Below are 16034 nucleotides of genomic sequence, written 5' to 3'. Positions count from 1 at the left end.
AAAAATAATAGAAAGGTTGTTACTTGAGTTAGGGAGCTATAAATAACTAGGAATATTCAGGAGCAGTCTTGGACCATACTTTGTAAACACTGTGACACAATATCATGATGTTACATTATATGCCCATTATAAAGTATTATAACTAGTTATGCTGGAATCTGAACACATATCTATGTCTCTTATCCACACTTTTCAAAATAAACACTTATTGAACTGAAATAATGGTGGTCATTTTCTTTTCAATATTTATTTAAAGTATCTATTACAAGCCCAAATATGTGAAAATTTAGAACACACAAAGAAAGTTGTCTGGCCTGCATCTGATGAAGTTTAGAATGCTCTTATAGAAGTTATAAATTAACATTGTGGATCCAAAGGACCATTAAATGCAGTTATCTGCTTCACCAAGCAGGCCAGGGAAAGGCAAAGGATTGCAGGTGTGTACGAATACACCCAGCTTCCCCCCTTTAACATGGGCTCCAGGGCTTTGGTTCAGGTTCTCGCGCTTCTAGGGAAAGACCTCACGACTGCATCATCTCCCAAGCCCTACAAGGACATTGTGAGTAATTATCCTTAAGAAACGAGCAACAAGATTTGTTTTCTATTAGATGCGTTTGCAACATACAGACCAAGTGTTTAGCATTAGGGTTCCAACAGACAGACTAACTCAGGCGAGCTGTGGAGCAAACGAATCTGCCATCTTAGCAAAGAAGAAATGGTGGAAGAGGCAGCTCTCTGTGGAAGAAACTCTTCGCCACACAGTTGCCAAAACAGATTTTTTTTTTTTGAAATGTGTATCTCAACCCCAAAATGTTTGTTTCCTTGTTTTGTTTTGTGTTTTTCTCTCAGCCCCACCTCTTGTCATGGTGGAATTGGATATCATAGACAGAAGTTACTTTGCAGTATTAAGAATGGAACTCAGTTGATTCTCTGTTTACTTCCCAAGTATGCAGATACAAGCAGTCTGTCAGAAGAAAGAATTTGGTGCTTTTAAAGCAAGAAAAGGAAACAGTTCAAGTGCACAGTGCAGGGCCTCTCCACTTAGAGAGTGTAACAGTGGCTCTGCTAGATATCTGTTGGGCTGCCATAGGCCCACTGCCCACTGGGAAAGGAAGTGACAATCAGTCCCTTCACTTTCCGAAAATAGGAAGGGAAGTGTTGACCCTTTCAGTTAGAAGTAACACCTGCAGGGCTTGTGACATATCTGGTGCCTGTGTCACAAAGCACTTCCACTTCAGCCCCGTTCCTCAGCCTGTGGCTAACTTGCCAATTCCCTCATGACAAACCTTCCTGTGGTCCCCTTCATCCCATTAGAAACTCTGCTTTGTCCTCAAGCATGTAGGATTTCAGAGCAACTGTTTTCATTTATATTAGGCTCAGGAACATTAGAGCCCAAGTACCTTGGTTGGGAAATATCGGCTGGTCTTGAACTGCTTCAGGGTGGCTGACATGGTGACTGTGGAGAAGAACAGGATCACAGACCAAAAGAGGACATCTGGCACATAGGGGTGGCCATGGCCACAGGCTCGCCCGACATACTCCCCGTGCAGTGATCTGCACTCCTGCAAGGGAGGGGAAACAGAGCTGGTAAAGAGGGTTCCGTCCTTTTCTTCCAGCTCACATGCCAAGCCTGCCTGTCGATAGCTCCTATGGGGCATTTAGCAGCTATGACACTTGCTTTCAGTGTTCTACTTGGACATGTATTAAGCCTAACATCTATTAAGTTCAAGGTATCAAACGTATTTAAAGTGTAATAAGTTTGGTAATGTATAGTTTATACTAACGTCAGATACATGACAAAGTACTTAAGTGTATCATTTTAATTATTTTTCACACGCACACCATAGATAGATGTTTTTATTGATAAGTGATGACGGAGAAAGCAGAGGCATGGAGAGATTAAGCAGTGCATTTTTGCTTCATCAATGCTATGTTGTAGAGCTGGGCACATGCATCACTACTATGGTAGGAGTTATAGGATATTAAAGAACAATAATTATATTGAAAAACTAGTTCAGAAATGCCAGGAAATATAAGAAAGTCAACATGAAAACTATGATATATAATTAAAGAAGAAAAAATTTGAATCAGATATGGTAACTACTAAATTCAAAGAGCAAATGGTGAAAATTTTACCACACAGGCAAGGTAAAGCCCATGTTTTTTCTGCTTTCCCTACGGTCTTTTGTTTGTTTGTTTGTTTGTTTCCTTTCTCTTTTCCCCTTCCCTTTTCTTTATTCTTTTTCCTTCTTTTTCTTTAAGGAAAAGAAAAAGAAAAAGAAAAAGGAAGAAAAAATATTTTTAATTACTGCTTTAGCCATTAGGTGGCAGCAAAGTCAAAAAGAACTTCAAGACAAAAATCATTTTATATAAGCATTAAATATTGTGAAAGGAAAAATATTTCTAAGTCATCTTGGAAAAGTTTTGTATTCTAAAAATTATATTACCCTACTCAAAATAAATAGAAAATAACAGGTTAAAGAACCCATGGAGTTCTTTAGGCTTCTAGGATTTTTGACCCTGAACAAAACTGGGCTAGTGCAATAGTAGGAAGAAACCTTAGATACATTGTTGGCATGGAATCCAGTCTCAGGCACCTGAGTTCACCATAGCTTAAAACAACTCCCTTGAAATATTTTACAATAAATAAGTGGTTTCATTGTCACCTGAAAACAAGCAACCAACCAGTAAACCCTCCTTGACATAAGTACCCAATCGAAAGTTCTTGAGAAATCCTATCAGGATAAGTTACAGCCACTTGGCTGACCCCATGCTGTCCTGTCTCATTGACTCAGAATACAGGAAGTTGGCACTGAAAAAATACAGAATAATCCTCTAGGTTTTATTCATAGCTTTAATTTTCCTTCTCTAAAACTGATAAATAAAATACAAAATACAAACAACAACAACCCCTCCCCAGTACAACCCAAACCAGGATCCTTGAAGAATTTTTCAGTCTATTCTTGTGAGTATGTTCAGAAATGCTTAGAACACTGAAGGGTAACATGTACCAGGATGTCAAAGCAGAGGTGGGGAGAGTCCCAGACATTACACACTGATCTGTGAGCACCTGCAATCGTTTGTGCAGATGCAAAAGGCTTCTAAACATTCCTTGGATACAGATGGTTCATATTCTCTACACACAAGAAGACAGATACTAGAAAAAGATCAGTCCACTGCTGTGGCTATAACAAACCACCAGTGCCAAAGCCTAGTTATTTCAACTCAAAAAAAAAATGTAAACTACTATTTTTCTTGTTTTCTAGGAGATGAGGTCAGATTTTAAAAAGTAAATTTTGTGATCTACAGAATTCAACATTTATTTTCAGTTTTATGCTTTCTGTGTGTGCAACACATACACACACACACACACACACACACACACACACACACACACACACACACCAGAAAGAGAGAGGAGGAGGGATAGAAACAGAGAGACAGGGAGACAGAGAGACAGAGAGAGAAACAAGTCCTGAAATTTAGAAGTGCAAAGAAAATCCAAAACCTTTTCTCTCCCTTCGGTCCCACAGTTTTAACATGTAACAAGCACTCATAAGACACTTAGTGACAAACAGATTCTAATCACTCTTTGAACATATTTATTTCAACAATTCTGTAAAGTGGCAGAAATTAGAATTGAAATAAGAATGAAAATAGCAATTTAAAGTTATGAGTATCCTTCCCCTTGTATATGTATAAGCTAAAAAACATGAAACAATTTTCAAGCAACTGATAATCACCTTTTCTTTCTATTTAAAAAAGATTTTGATATTATAATATTATCACATAATTTCCCCCTCCCTTTTCCTTCTTCCAAACATTTCCATATGTCCTTCCTTGCTCTCTTAAAACTCATGGCTTCTTTTACATTAATTGCTATTATATGCATATATGAAATATTTTAATTATACCTAAGTATCTTTAGGATGGTTGACATTGAGATGTTGTTGACTATACTTATGCATGTACTTAGTGAGAGAAATTTGTATGTACTAGCTTGACATAAGAGTTGAATTAAATAGTAAACATGTGAGAAGAAAGTAGTTCAAAATAATCATTTGATACTTATTAAACATTTAACCCTTTGAATTTGATTCTTTCTTTGTCCTTTCTGACTTTTCAAGGTATAAATTAGCAATCGTAAGATAGATTATAATGAAATAAAATAATGTCTGGTCAATAATACAAATTATCCATTGAAAATTCTATTAACTGTTGAAAAACAATATGAAAAATTTCCATATTTTGGAAATTTCCATATGGGCAGTAACCCATAGTAAAGAACTTTTAAAATTAAGGTACAAAATGTTAAATTTGCTTTGTGTCTAAAGTCATCTTCATAATTCTCTAGTTGAGCTCAAAACTTCTATTGTCAAAAATTGGGAGGGTAGGGAAGTGGGGAAGAACTGGGAGGAAGTTGGGAGCAGGAAACTTTATCAAAATATATTGATTAAAATCATTTTTTCCAATTGATTTTATTTTATTTTTTACCTTTACATATACATTTATATTATTGCACATATATACAATAAACTACATACAGCAAAAGGACCATGAAACAATTAGGAATTATATAAAGGTTACATTAATAGTATTTTGAGTATTTTGTCTATTTGTATTTGTCAACCTTGGGGAAAACATCTTTCCTACATTGGTGAGACTACTAGTCTGAATGTAAATCAATGTCGTTCATATTAAATAAAATCATATTAAATAAAAAGAAACATTATGGCTAACTACATGAGTGTGTTAAAAGTCTGTCTTTTATGAAGCCATTATTCATAATTGGTTAATACATAGAATAAATTTTACTATGTAGCATTAAAGGGCTCAGAGAATATATCATGAATTATTTTATTGAATAATTCAGACTGGATTATTTTGCATTTGTACTGAAGAGAAAACAGGGAAAAGAAACACAAAAAAGAAGCTCTTTAGATATAATACATTTTAGAAACAGGGAATCTAGAAAAGAACAGTCACTACAAAACACATCCACCATGACCCCATTCTAAGTTCTTATTAAACTGCATTGATGATTATGGTTTGCATCATCAATTCCTTGAAATGACCAGAGATGCTGATGCTTTCAAGATGCCTGGATTTAAAAAGTTAAGATTAGTAACGTACAACATTCAACATTTAATTTCTGTTTTATGCTCAGTGTATGTCATACACATACACACACACACACACATACACCCACCCACCCACACACACACACACACACACACACACACAAACACACACAGAGTGGGGGCAGAGAGAGAGAGAGAGAGAGAGAGAGAGAGAGAGAGAGAGAGAGAGAGAGAGAGAGAAGAGACAGAGACAGAGAGACAGAGAGAGCAGGAAAAAAAGATCATAAAATGTAGGCCAGGATTTCATTGTAAACCAAGAGTAAGTAATTTGATTTTAATTGTGAAGGAATATATATAACAGAAACAGGTAAAAGGTCACATCCTTCTTAAATAAACACATTTAGAGGCTTATAAAAATTTATAACAAAAATATTTCTATTTTCCATTAGCTGTCTCATTAAAATAGTACATGTTGATAAAATGAGGTAAAATTTGTTTGGCTTTGTGCTGATGTCTATAAAGAAATTTGAGACCTTATAGGTAGGTAAGGTGAGATAGTAATGTTTATAATTGGAAGGAATAGGAAAAAAGTGGGCTACTCAGTGGTTTTTATACTTACTATAAAGCAGAACACTTGTTTTTTATCCACATTTCATGTTTTCACTAAACAGAAATTAGTGACGCTTGTGCATATAGATTCTATAAGATGCACATATGTGAAGTAAGAAGTACAGCAAGAAGAGTAAGCAGAACAGAGAAATGATCGGATGAGAAAAATAATACAAAGGGCCCAAGAAAATAAAACAACGGCTCAAAATTTAACCATTATAGACACACAAAAAATATGTGTCTAGCTCTTCTTTTTTAAATTGAGTAGATTAAAGAATAAAAATGGAAATGGGAAATCTGTTGAGAAACATATGAGAGTTTTTTTAAACTGCCATGTTCATCAAAGACTTGTATTTACAAAAAGTCAGGCTCAGTCTCTGCCCCAGCCTGTTCTGAGCAGTGGGCGAAGCATTGCAGAGTAAAGTAGAAGTTTCCAAGTCTGTCGTGTGCATGGCGGATGTGCCTCGCTAGGATGGCTTCACTGAGGTCACTAGTGCCACTATTTAACATTTTCATTATACTCTAGTCTTATTCTTGTGTGTGTGTAAACTTCCAGAGAGGCTCAGGTCCAGGAAAAGAAAATTTGCATAAGGAATGAAAACCCCAATTATAGATGGACTTTAAAACAAATCTATCACTTTGATGAGTTTGTATTTTCAAATTTCTTACCTTAGTTGCAATAACTGATTAAAAATGTCAATAAAAGACTTTACAGTAAATGATCCGAGATCTAACTTCTTTTGCCATGTGTTTACTTACAGACACAGTTAGGTTCCCCCAAATTATGTCAGAGGCAGAAATATTGGACTCCTTCCATTCCTTCAGTGTATCATTGCTGGGACTATGTGGCTCCATGCAGTTACATCTGAAAGAGCAAAATAATTTCTTTTATGTAATAATCAGATTTTTGTTGTATCCAAAGCCTATACCTGAGGATTTGTTTCCCCTAAACAAAGCATCCACCCATCTGACAAGTATGTAGTTGGGTCATCTGAACCTCTCTTGGGAAGACTATTCCAACAATCAGAATTAGCATATTGGGATAAGGGTTCATTCCAACACCTACTTGCCTGTAAATTATAAGACACCTTGAAAAATTATAAATATCCAGTGCGTTATAATAAAAATAACATACTTTAGTTATTTGTACAATAACATTAATTAAAATGGAAGGTTATGTTTAATTCACTCTCTAAAGGTCATGTATCACTTTGCCATACAATTCTAATTTAGAGTTTGATTAAGTGAAAACCTAGAAATCTCGGTATTATACTTGCCCTTGCTGATGAGTGTGACAGCCCAAATAAAGTGACTTACATTTCACTATGCCTCCCCTATTTCCTGTTTCAGGACCTGTCTTCTTTAGATATCCCCTCAAAATGCCCGCACACTTGCCCCTTATTAGGACAGAGCCCCGCCCCCCCACTACCCTTATGCCTGCATCTTAGTGTCCTGTTTATTGCAGTCCCACATAAACTTGGTGATGTGGCTTCCCTGATCACTTTGCTCACCATGTATGAATTTCTTTGGGGCACTAGTCTCTGCTATCTGCAGTGACTGCATTGTGTTGGTAAGCACAATGTCACAATGCAGTGCTGCTGCATTCCTAGTGTTCTATTTTCATTTGTATGCTAACCATGATTTTCTGAAAGTGTTAAGGCAGAAGTTTAATGTTAAACTGGAGAACTCAAAGGACAGACGTATTTTAAAATGTATATTAGTTATTTGCACCTCCATGGCAGGGCTCTATGACTAACCACTTTTCTCAAATCAGTGCCAAGCTGGAAAAATATTTCAATCTAAAATATTTATATTATCATAAAGACATGAATAGCCAAGAAAATCATTGTTCTTTCTTGAGTTCACACACAAGGTACCTGAACTCTCAGTAGTTAGGTTTCAGGGTGTGTGTGCTTACGTAGAAAGTGTAAGTTGTCTCTGGAAGACAGCATGCAGCTATCAATAAAGTGTCTGTCTAGCAGTGTGAGTCTAGGGTGAATCCCTAGAACAGAATTGGGGTTTGGGGGCAGTAAATGATCTCTGTAGAAGCCCTGGAGATTCAAATGGAACTTACGAATGCTGGGTGCTCATTCTCTTAAACATGAACCAAGAATAAAATGAGAAAAATTTTATATCTTCCCTTGATATGAACTCAATCCAAATTATTTTGAGCCCACCTAAAATCTACAGCAAAGAAATAAAATTAAAATGTAAGTAGCACTGTGAAGGGATAAAACCTGAGTGCAAAACAAATTCTTTCATTAATTTCACGCAAGTCAACTTCTAGGGACCCTAGCAATAAAGTGGAAGTATTAATACAAGACTATTCTTGTATATAGTCTTGTGTATAGTCACAACATTGGATTTTCCAGCCAAAATTTATTCATTCAAAGCAAGTATTCAGCTGAGGGATCTTGGACATGTTATTTAACCAATCTATGTTATTGTTTCTTTTTCTACAAAATGGCAGTGACAGTCATCAAGTTCATAGGCTATAGCAAGAGCAACCAAATTAACATTGGCAAAAGCCCCAAGACAGGACCTGGTCATAAGTAAACACTAGTTAGGTGTTCTATGCTGTCAATATGGTATTATTACTATTGTGATTGTCGCATGCCCCTGGAATAGCAAGTGGAAAAATAAGGCAGAAGAAAGAACCACTTCTCTTCTACACCATTGTTTTTCTCTATATTGTTACTATAGTTCTGTGGCTATAAACTTAAAACCAAGAACAGTGATGCCTCCACCAGTTCTCTCTCTCTGTCTCTCTTTCTCTCTCTGTCTCTCTCTCTGTCTGTCTGTGTCTCTGTGTCTCTGTCTCTCTCTCTCTCTCTCTCTCACTCTCTCTCTCTCTCTCTCTCTTCTCTCTCTCTCTCTCTCTCTCTCTCTCTCTCTCTCTCTCTCTCTCTCTCTCTCTCTCTCTCTCGTGTCCAGATGGAAGTTCTGGAATTCAATATTATTTTTTCTATTTCTGTGAATAATTTAATTAAATTTTGATGGGGACTACTTTGAGGCTATAATTTGCTTTTGGTAGTATGGCCATTTTCACAATATTATATCTATCAACCATGAACTCAGGAGGTTTTTCCATCTTCTTGTTTCTTCTATGAACACTTTCTTTGATGTGTTAAAGATTTTGTTTTATATTTCTTTCACTTCCTTAGCTAAATTTATTCCAAGATATTGTTCCTGAGTTCTGTGTTCAAGATACTGCTAATGAGACTGTTTTCCCAATTCCCCCAATTGTTTGTCATTTGTGTATAGGAGAACTACTGATTTTTATGTGTTAACTTTGTACTCTACTACTTTGTTGATTATATTAATCAACTGTAGAAGCTTTCTGGTAGCATATTTAGGTACTTTTATAGGAAGAATTGTATCATCTGCACATAAGGGTAATTTGACTTATTCCCTCATTTCTACCCCTTTGCCTTTTTCATTCATTGTATTGATCTAGCTAATACTTAAGCAATATTAGAAACAGGGAGAGTGAACATTTTTGTTTCTGTTTTTTTAGGAGGAATGCTTTGAGTTTTTCTCCAGTTAACATGATGTTGGCTGAGGGCTTTTCATATATTTCCTTTATTATGCTGAAATATACTCTGTGTATAAGATTTTTGTCAAAAAGCCTTTTATGCAGCGAATGAAATGATCATGTGATTTCTGAAAAACAGACTAAAATGCCTTGTAGTGATGGACCAGTCCACTTAAAATGCACTTTTTATAAAATATGTCCTCTGCTATCCTTTGCTTCCCACAGAAAAGCAAGTTCTCTGAGAAATCCTGTTTGTATAAATGGCCACAGAGTGATTAGATAAACAGTGTAATCAAATGCCCTCATGCAGAAGCATTTGCTTTTGTTTCGTGGCTGATGGAGGTGACCTGCTCTCTCTTGCTCAGTTGCCCAAGGCTGTCTTCAGGAAAGCATCATTTGGTAGAGCTCCTCTCCACATTACCAGTAAGCTTAGTTCCTTGGGCTACAGATGCTGCACCATTTCCTCAGGAGTTATTAATAGTGTTCTCCTTTGTGCACCAAACAGGAAGGGTTTGTGATTTCTTTAGGTTTTTTTTTCCAAGCATTTTTATTGACTAAATTAGTCCCCAAGAGTGCTCTATAACAATTACGTATTAGTACAAGATATAAAATTACAGAATTATTTATTTGTAGAAGGTAAGCATATTTTTATTTAAATAGTGTTTTGATCCATAATGATAAAGCCACAGCACAGAATATTCATTTTCAATCAAAATAAAAATATCTCTCTTCCTCATACACACACACACACACACACACACATGCACACACGCACGCACACACACTTTCCACTTGATTTTTTTCTGTATGCTAACTAATAAATGTAAAATGTGTAGGCAGAACTCCTTATATTACCAAGAAGGGCATTTATAAATAGGAAAATATGCTGCACTAACCAAATCTGGCTAGGTCAATAAATATCTTATAAGTATCGTGTTCAGAGCAATTAGCATGTTACTGTCCACATGCTAAAGAAAGTTTCCTCCCACTGATACTAGTTATTAGAAACACTTCTAAGGATGAACAGTGCTACAAAGTAAGTAGCTGTGACCCTTAAAACACCCAGCAAAACTGCAATGAATTAATGAACAGTGCACTGCATGTTACATGAACCCAAATAAGTTGATAAAACCTCACAACAGGAATGGCAGATACCTTGATTAAAACTATCAAATCATATACACAGCATCAATACTGGCATTACATTAGTTTTGTATGAAATCCAAGGAAAGATATAGCTGAATGATGCACTGAGATCACACTATCAAATTGGAATAGGAGTTACATTAGAAAATAAGTTCTACTCCACTGTGCCTTATTTGGTATTGGTAAATCATAAGCCACTAACTTAGTTTTAAAGCAAATATTATCTGCTTCATAAAAGTTGAATAAAAATAAAATTATAGAAAAACAAAAAATCCAGAGGAAATTACAGAGTTTCTGAAGGCTTTTTATGGAGTAAAATTTCTCTGATTTAATGCTAGCTGGATTCTAGGTTAGTACATCAGCTTTTTGTTGCAGAAAACTCACATCACCTCAGTATTGATGCTGGGGTATTTTAATGTAAATTGAAACACCATTAAATATCACTTTAAATTCTTCAGAATACATCCTTAAATTTAGGTCAGCTCAGAAGCAAAGAGAAATTGGGTCAGTACATCATAGACTGTGAACTCTCTAAGAATAGTCTTTCTCTCTCTCTCTCTCTCCAAAATCTGGTGTATAACATGTGGCTATTTGGTTCATTTTAAAGGAAAGAACCCTCTTTTAAATATGGAGCAATGGTGTAACTTTCTGTCTTCTCATTGTCTTAGAAAAGAAAGTATGGAGGACAATTCTATTTAGGCCCATAAATCAAACTATACCTTTAGGGAAGTAAAAGAGTTGACAGTATACATGAGGAACAAATTGTTGGCAGAAACTGTTAAGGAAGGTGCATTAGCATCTACACAGCTCCCAGGGCCTCAGAAGGTTGAAAGATGAGGACACACCAGCTCTGCTTCAGAGGGATGGTGACAACGAAGCATATCAATAATGAACTATTTTGACACTACTGCTCCTGGATACAGCACTTTGTCATTAGCATAAGTTAGGTCAATGCATGCTGAAACTAACCCCAACTTCTCACCATATACAAAAGGGTGAATAAAATAGACTAAAGACCTAAAGCCATGAAACTTCTACTAGAAAACATAGACATGCTTCAAGACATTGGGATGAGTAAGGACTTAGTATGTGACTCTGAAGTGTACGGAGCACAAGAAAAATGAAGAAACTACAAAGCTTCTACAAACCACAAGAAACAATCAATGGGGGGGGGGAAGTAGCTATCAGAAAGGAACAACTTATTTTAAACTATATTCTTAACAAGGTAATAATAACCAAAATATAGAACAAACTCAATAATCCAATTTAGAAGTAGACAACAGCTATAAATTGTCCTTTTTCCCTAGAAAGATATACAAATGTCTTCCCATCAGTGTATGAACAAATGCTCCACAGAACTGTCATTCACAAATTTAAATTGCAATGAGAAATCACCTCACTATAGAGGAAATGAATACTATGAAAAAGACAAGAATATGGCCAGAATATGGAGAAAAGTGAACTCTTCATTTGATAGCAGTGCAAATTGGCAAAATCATTGTGTAAAAACATGTGGAATTATCTCATGGGATTAAAAACAGAATTACCATATGATCCATCAATACCATCAGTAGTAGTCATATATTCAAAGAAAATGAAATCACTGTCAAAGACACATCTGTATCCTCATATTTGTTATATAACTAGTCATAAGAATCATAAAACAAAACAAATTTATGTGCACATCAACTGATGAGTAAAGAAAATTTCTATAGACATATGTATGTATACACACATGTGCAAGAGAGAGAGAGAGAGAGAGAGAGAGAGAGAGAGAGAGAGAGAGGATATTCCACCACAAAAGTAATATAATTTATCATCTGTCTGAACATGGATGGTCATTTTGTTAAATGAAACAAGCCACTAGCAACAACAAGAACACCACATGAATGTGGTAAGAATTTTGGTTTCTTTAAAAACACAGTTACATTGGAAATATGTTTTTGTTTCAATCCCAGGTATGGGATATGGGCCTGCTTCAGAATGACCACAGCAGCTATGATTTCTATCATGCTCTATCAGGGGCATGATTTTGCTAGCTGACGATAGCTTATGTTTGGAATTCTGGGGACTCTTCAGAGGGTAATTAATGACTGAGCCCCAGCAGAGCTCTGGTGGCTGCTGCTGCTGCTGCTGCTGCTGCTGCTTTTGCCAGTTGCCGTTTGCTTTTGCTGTTTGCTTGATGGCTGGTTGTTGGTGGGAGATATCCTGACAAGGAAGACTGCACTTGCACCAAGGAACTTAATGCCCTTAATCATTTAAGCCGGGCTCATAGGGGATCACAGACTGAAGAGACAATCAAGGAGGATGTGTGGGTCTGTGCTAGGTCCACTGTACATGTTATAGTTGTTTAGCTTTGTGTTCTTGTGAGACTCTAAAAGTGAGAGCATGGGCTTGCAAAAACAAACAAACAAGAAAACAAACAAAACACCGACCAGCATCGATGGCTTTTAGCACAGAACAGACACTATAGTCTGGAACAAAAGTGGATCTGACCTCAGGTTACCCGGGAAAGCCACAGAAAGTTCTAGGGTCCAAGTAGGCACAGAGTACATGCTCCAGGGACTAGCCCATGCTTGGCTGGCAGGTAGTTTCTGACCTCTGGGGCTCCGAGGGTGCCCTGCTCTGCAAAAACACCAGTATCACTCAGGCTCATTGTCCTCTGTCCCTAGGAGGCAAGCAGGACCACAGGAGCAGCTCTCTACTGAGTATCATTCCACCTGCTCCCCATCTACCTGGCATACTTGGTTCATAAGCAGGTAGCCAACAGAGACAGTGAACTCAAGAGGTGAGTTGATCTGGGCACAGGACCAAAGTCCCACTACCCTCTGCCAAGAGGAACCAGGCGAGCTTATAGGAGCAGCTCTCTGCTCTGATACCTTTCTGCCCACTCACCAGCTGCCTGGCCTACCTGGGTCATAAACAGGGAGCCAACAGACAGTGAACCCAAAGAAGTAAGTAGGGTGCAGGACCAAAGCCCCATAGTCTATACTTACCTTCAAACCTTCTGACCATCAGAGACCTCAAAACCTGATAACACCAGAGACATCACAATGGGAAGATGTTAGTGTAAGAACACAAGCAACAATTCCCAGGACTGTTTCATACCACCAGAAACCAGCAGTCCCACCACCACCACAAGTACTGGAGACACTAGCATATCTAATGCACAAGAGACAGATTTCAAAAATGAAGTTATGAAAATGATAGAGGCCCTAAAGGAGGAAAATAAATCCCTCAAACTAGAGCAGGAATACACAAATGAAGAGATGAAAGAATTGAAGAAATCACTTAAAGAAATTTGCAAAAGGCAGGAAACTACTATCAACCAGGAGAAGGAAATTAATAAAAAGATTCAAGACCTAAAAATGGAGATAGAAACAATGAAGAAAACACAACCCAAGACAATTCTGAAAATGGAAAACCTAGGGAACAGGAAAGGAACTACAGACACAAGCATCACCATCAGAATATAAGAGATAGAAGACAGGATTTCAAGCATAGTAGGTGTGATTGAAGAAATCAATACAACAGTCAAAAAAGGTTCAATCTAAAAAGCTCCTGACACTGAACATTCAAGTAATCTGGGACACTATGAAAAGAACAAACCTAAGAGTAATAGGGATAGAAGAAAAAGAAGACTCCCAACTGTAAGACCCAGAAAATATTTTCAACAAAATCATAGAAGAAAACTTCTCTAACCTAAAGAAAAAAAATGCCCATAAATATATGAGAAGTCTACAGAACGTCACATAGATTGGACCAGAAAATAAAATCCTCCCACCACATAATAGTCAAAACACCAAATGTACATAACAAAGAAAGAATAGTATAAGCTGTGAGAGAAAATGGTCAAGTTACACATAAAGACAAACCTATCATAATTACACCTGATTTCTCAATAGACACTATGAAAGCCATAAGAATCTGGAGAGATGTCATGCAGACAGTAAGAGACCATAGATTCCAACATAGATTACTATGCCAGCCAATTTTTCAATAAACAGGTGGAGGAAACAAATATTCCATGACAAAAAACAATTTTAAACAGTACCAAACCATAAATCCAATCCTACAGAAGATACCAGAAGAAAAACTTCAACTGAAGAAGAATAATTTAACCCAGGAAAACAAAGGAAATAACCCCACATCAGCAAAACCCAAAACCAAAAGAAGGGAATCCCCCCTCTCTCCTTCTCTCTCTCTCTCTCTCTCTCTCTCTCTCTCTCTCTCTCTCTCTCTCTCTCTCTCTCTCACACACACACACACACACACTACCAACATCAAAAAAATGGGAATCAATAACCACTAGTCATTAATATCTCTCAGCATTAATGGCCTCAATTCACCCAATAAAGAGACACAGCTAACAGAATGGATGCAAAACAGGACCCATCATTTTGCATCGTACAAGAAAGATATCTTAGGAATAAAGATAAACATTACCTTGGAGTAAAGGGCTAGAAAAAGGTATTCCAAGCAAAAGGACCCAAGAAACAAGCTGGAGTAGCCATTCTAGTATCTAATAAAATAGAATTTCAACCAAAACTAATCAAAAGATATGGGGAAGGATACTTTATACTCATCAAAGGAAAAATACACCAAGAGGATGTCTCAATTCTGAACATATATGCCCCAAATGGTACACATATTCATAAAAAATTAGTAAAGCTTAAATCACACATCAAAACCCCATGCATTAATAGTGGGAGACTTCAACATACCACTCTCACCAATAGATAGATCAATGAGGCAGAAACTAAATGAAGACTTAATGAAACTAATAGATGTCATGAATCAAATGTACCTAAAAGATATCTACAGAACATTTTACCCAAACATGAAAGAATATACCTTCTTCTCAGCACCTCACAGAACCTTCTCCAAAATTGACCACATACTTGGTCACAAAGCAAACCTCAACAGATACAAGATAGAAATAACCCCTTGCAATTTATCATACCAACACGTATTAAAACTAGAACTCAACAACAACAGAAACAACAGGAAGCCTACACACTCATGGAAACTAAACAACTCCCTACTAAACGATTGCTGGGTAAGGGATGGAATAAAAAGAAGAAAATAAAGACTTCATAGAATTCAATGAAAATGAAGGCACAACATATTAAAATTTATGGGGCACAATGAAAGCTGTGCTAAGAGGAAAGTTTATAGCATTGAGTGCTTTTATAAAAAAAACTGGAAGGATCCTATACTAGCAACTTAACAATGCACCTGAAAGCTGTGGAACAAAAAGAAACAGACTCACCAAATAGGTGTAGACAGCTGGAAATCATGAAACTCAGAGCTGATATCAATAAATTAGAAACAAAGATGACAATTCAAAGAATCAATAAAACCAAGAGATGGTTCTTTGAGAAAATCAATAAGATAGACAAACCCTTAGCCAAACTGACTAAAAGGCAGAGTATAGAAATCAATAAAATCAGGAAATGAAAATGGAGACATAATGAAAGACACTAAAGAAGTCCAAAGAATCATTAGGTCCTATTTCCAAAGCCTGCCACAAAATTTGAAAGTCTACAGGAAATAGACAATTTTCTCGATAGGTACCTATTACCAAAATTTAATCAAGATCAGGTAAACAAACTAAAACTCCTATAGAAACTATATGTCTTAAGGTCATCAAAAGTCTCCCA

General features: G+C 36.6%; 1 protein-coding gene across 10 annotated transcripts in view; it reads right to left on the bottom strand.

Moving 5' to 3' along the window:
- Nucleotides 1–16034, bottom strand: part of SLC4A10 (solute carrier family 4 member 10) — a 257846-nt gene that overhangs the window by 44392 nt on the left and 197420 nt on the right. For all 10 annotated transcript variants that reach the window (XM_084797965.1, XM_084797968.1, XM_084797974.1 and 7 more), the window contains 2 exons: nt 6450–6555; nt 1401–1562 (listed from right to left, as the gene is read on the bottom strand). In XM_084797965.1, the coding sequence (XP_084654091.1) occupies nt 1401–1562; nt 6450–6555 (268 nt within the window). The remainder of the gene's footprint in view (nt 1–1400; nt 1563–6449; nt 6556–16034) is intronic.

The sequence above is a fragment of the Acomys minous genome (assembly GCF_964271855.1).
Source record: "Acomys minous genome assembly, chromosome: 10".
In the NCBI taxonomy this organism is placed as follows: Eukaryota; Metazoa; Chordata; class Mammalia; order Rodentia; family Muridae; genus Acomys; species Acomys minous.
The sequence above is the reverse complement of the archived record's forward strand: the minus strand, read 5'-3'. Positions and strand labels throughout refer to the sequence as shown.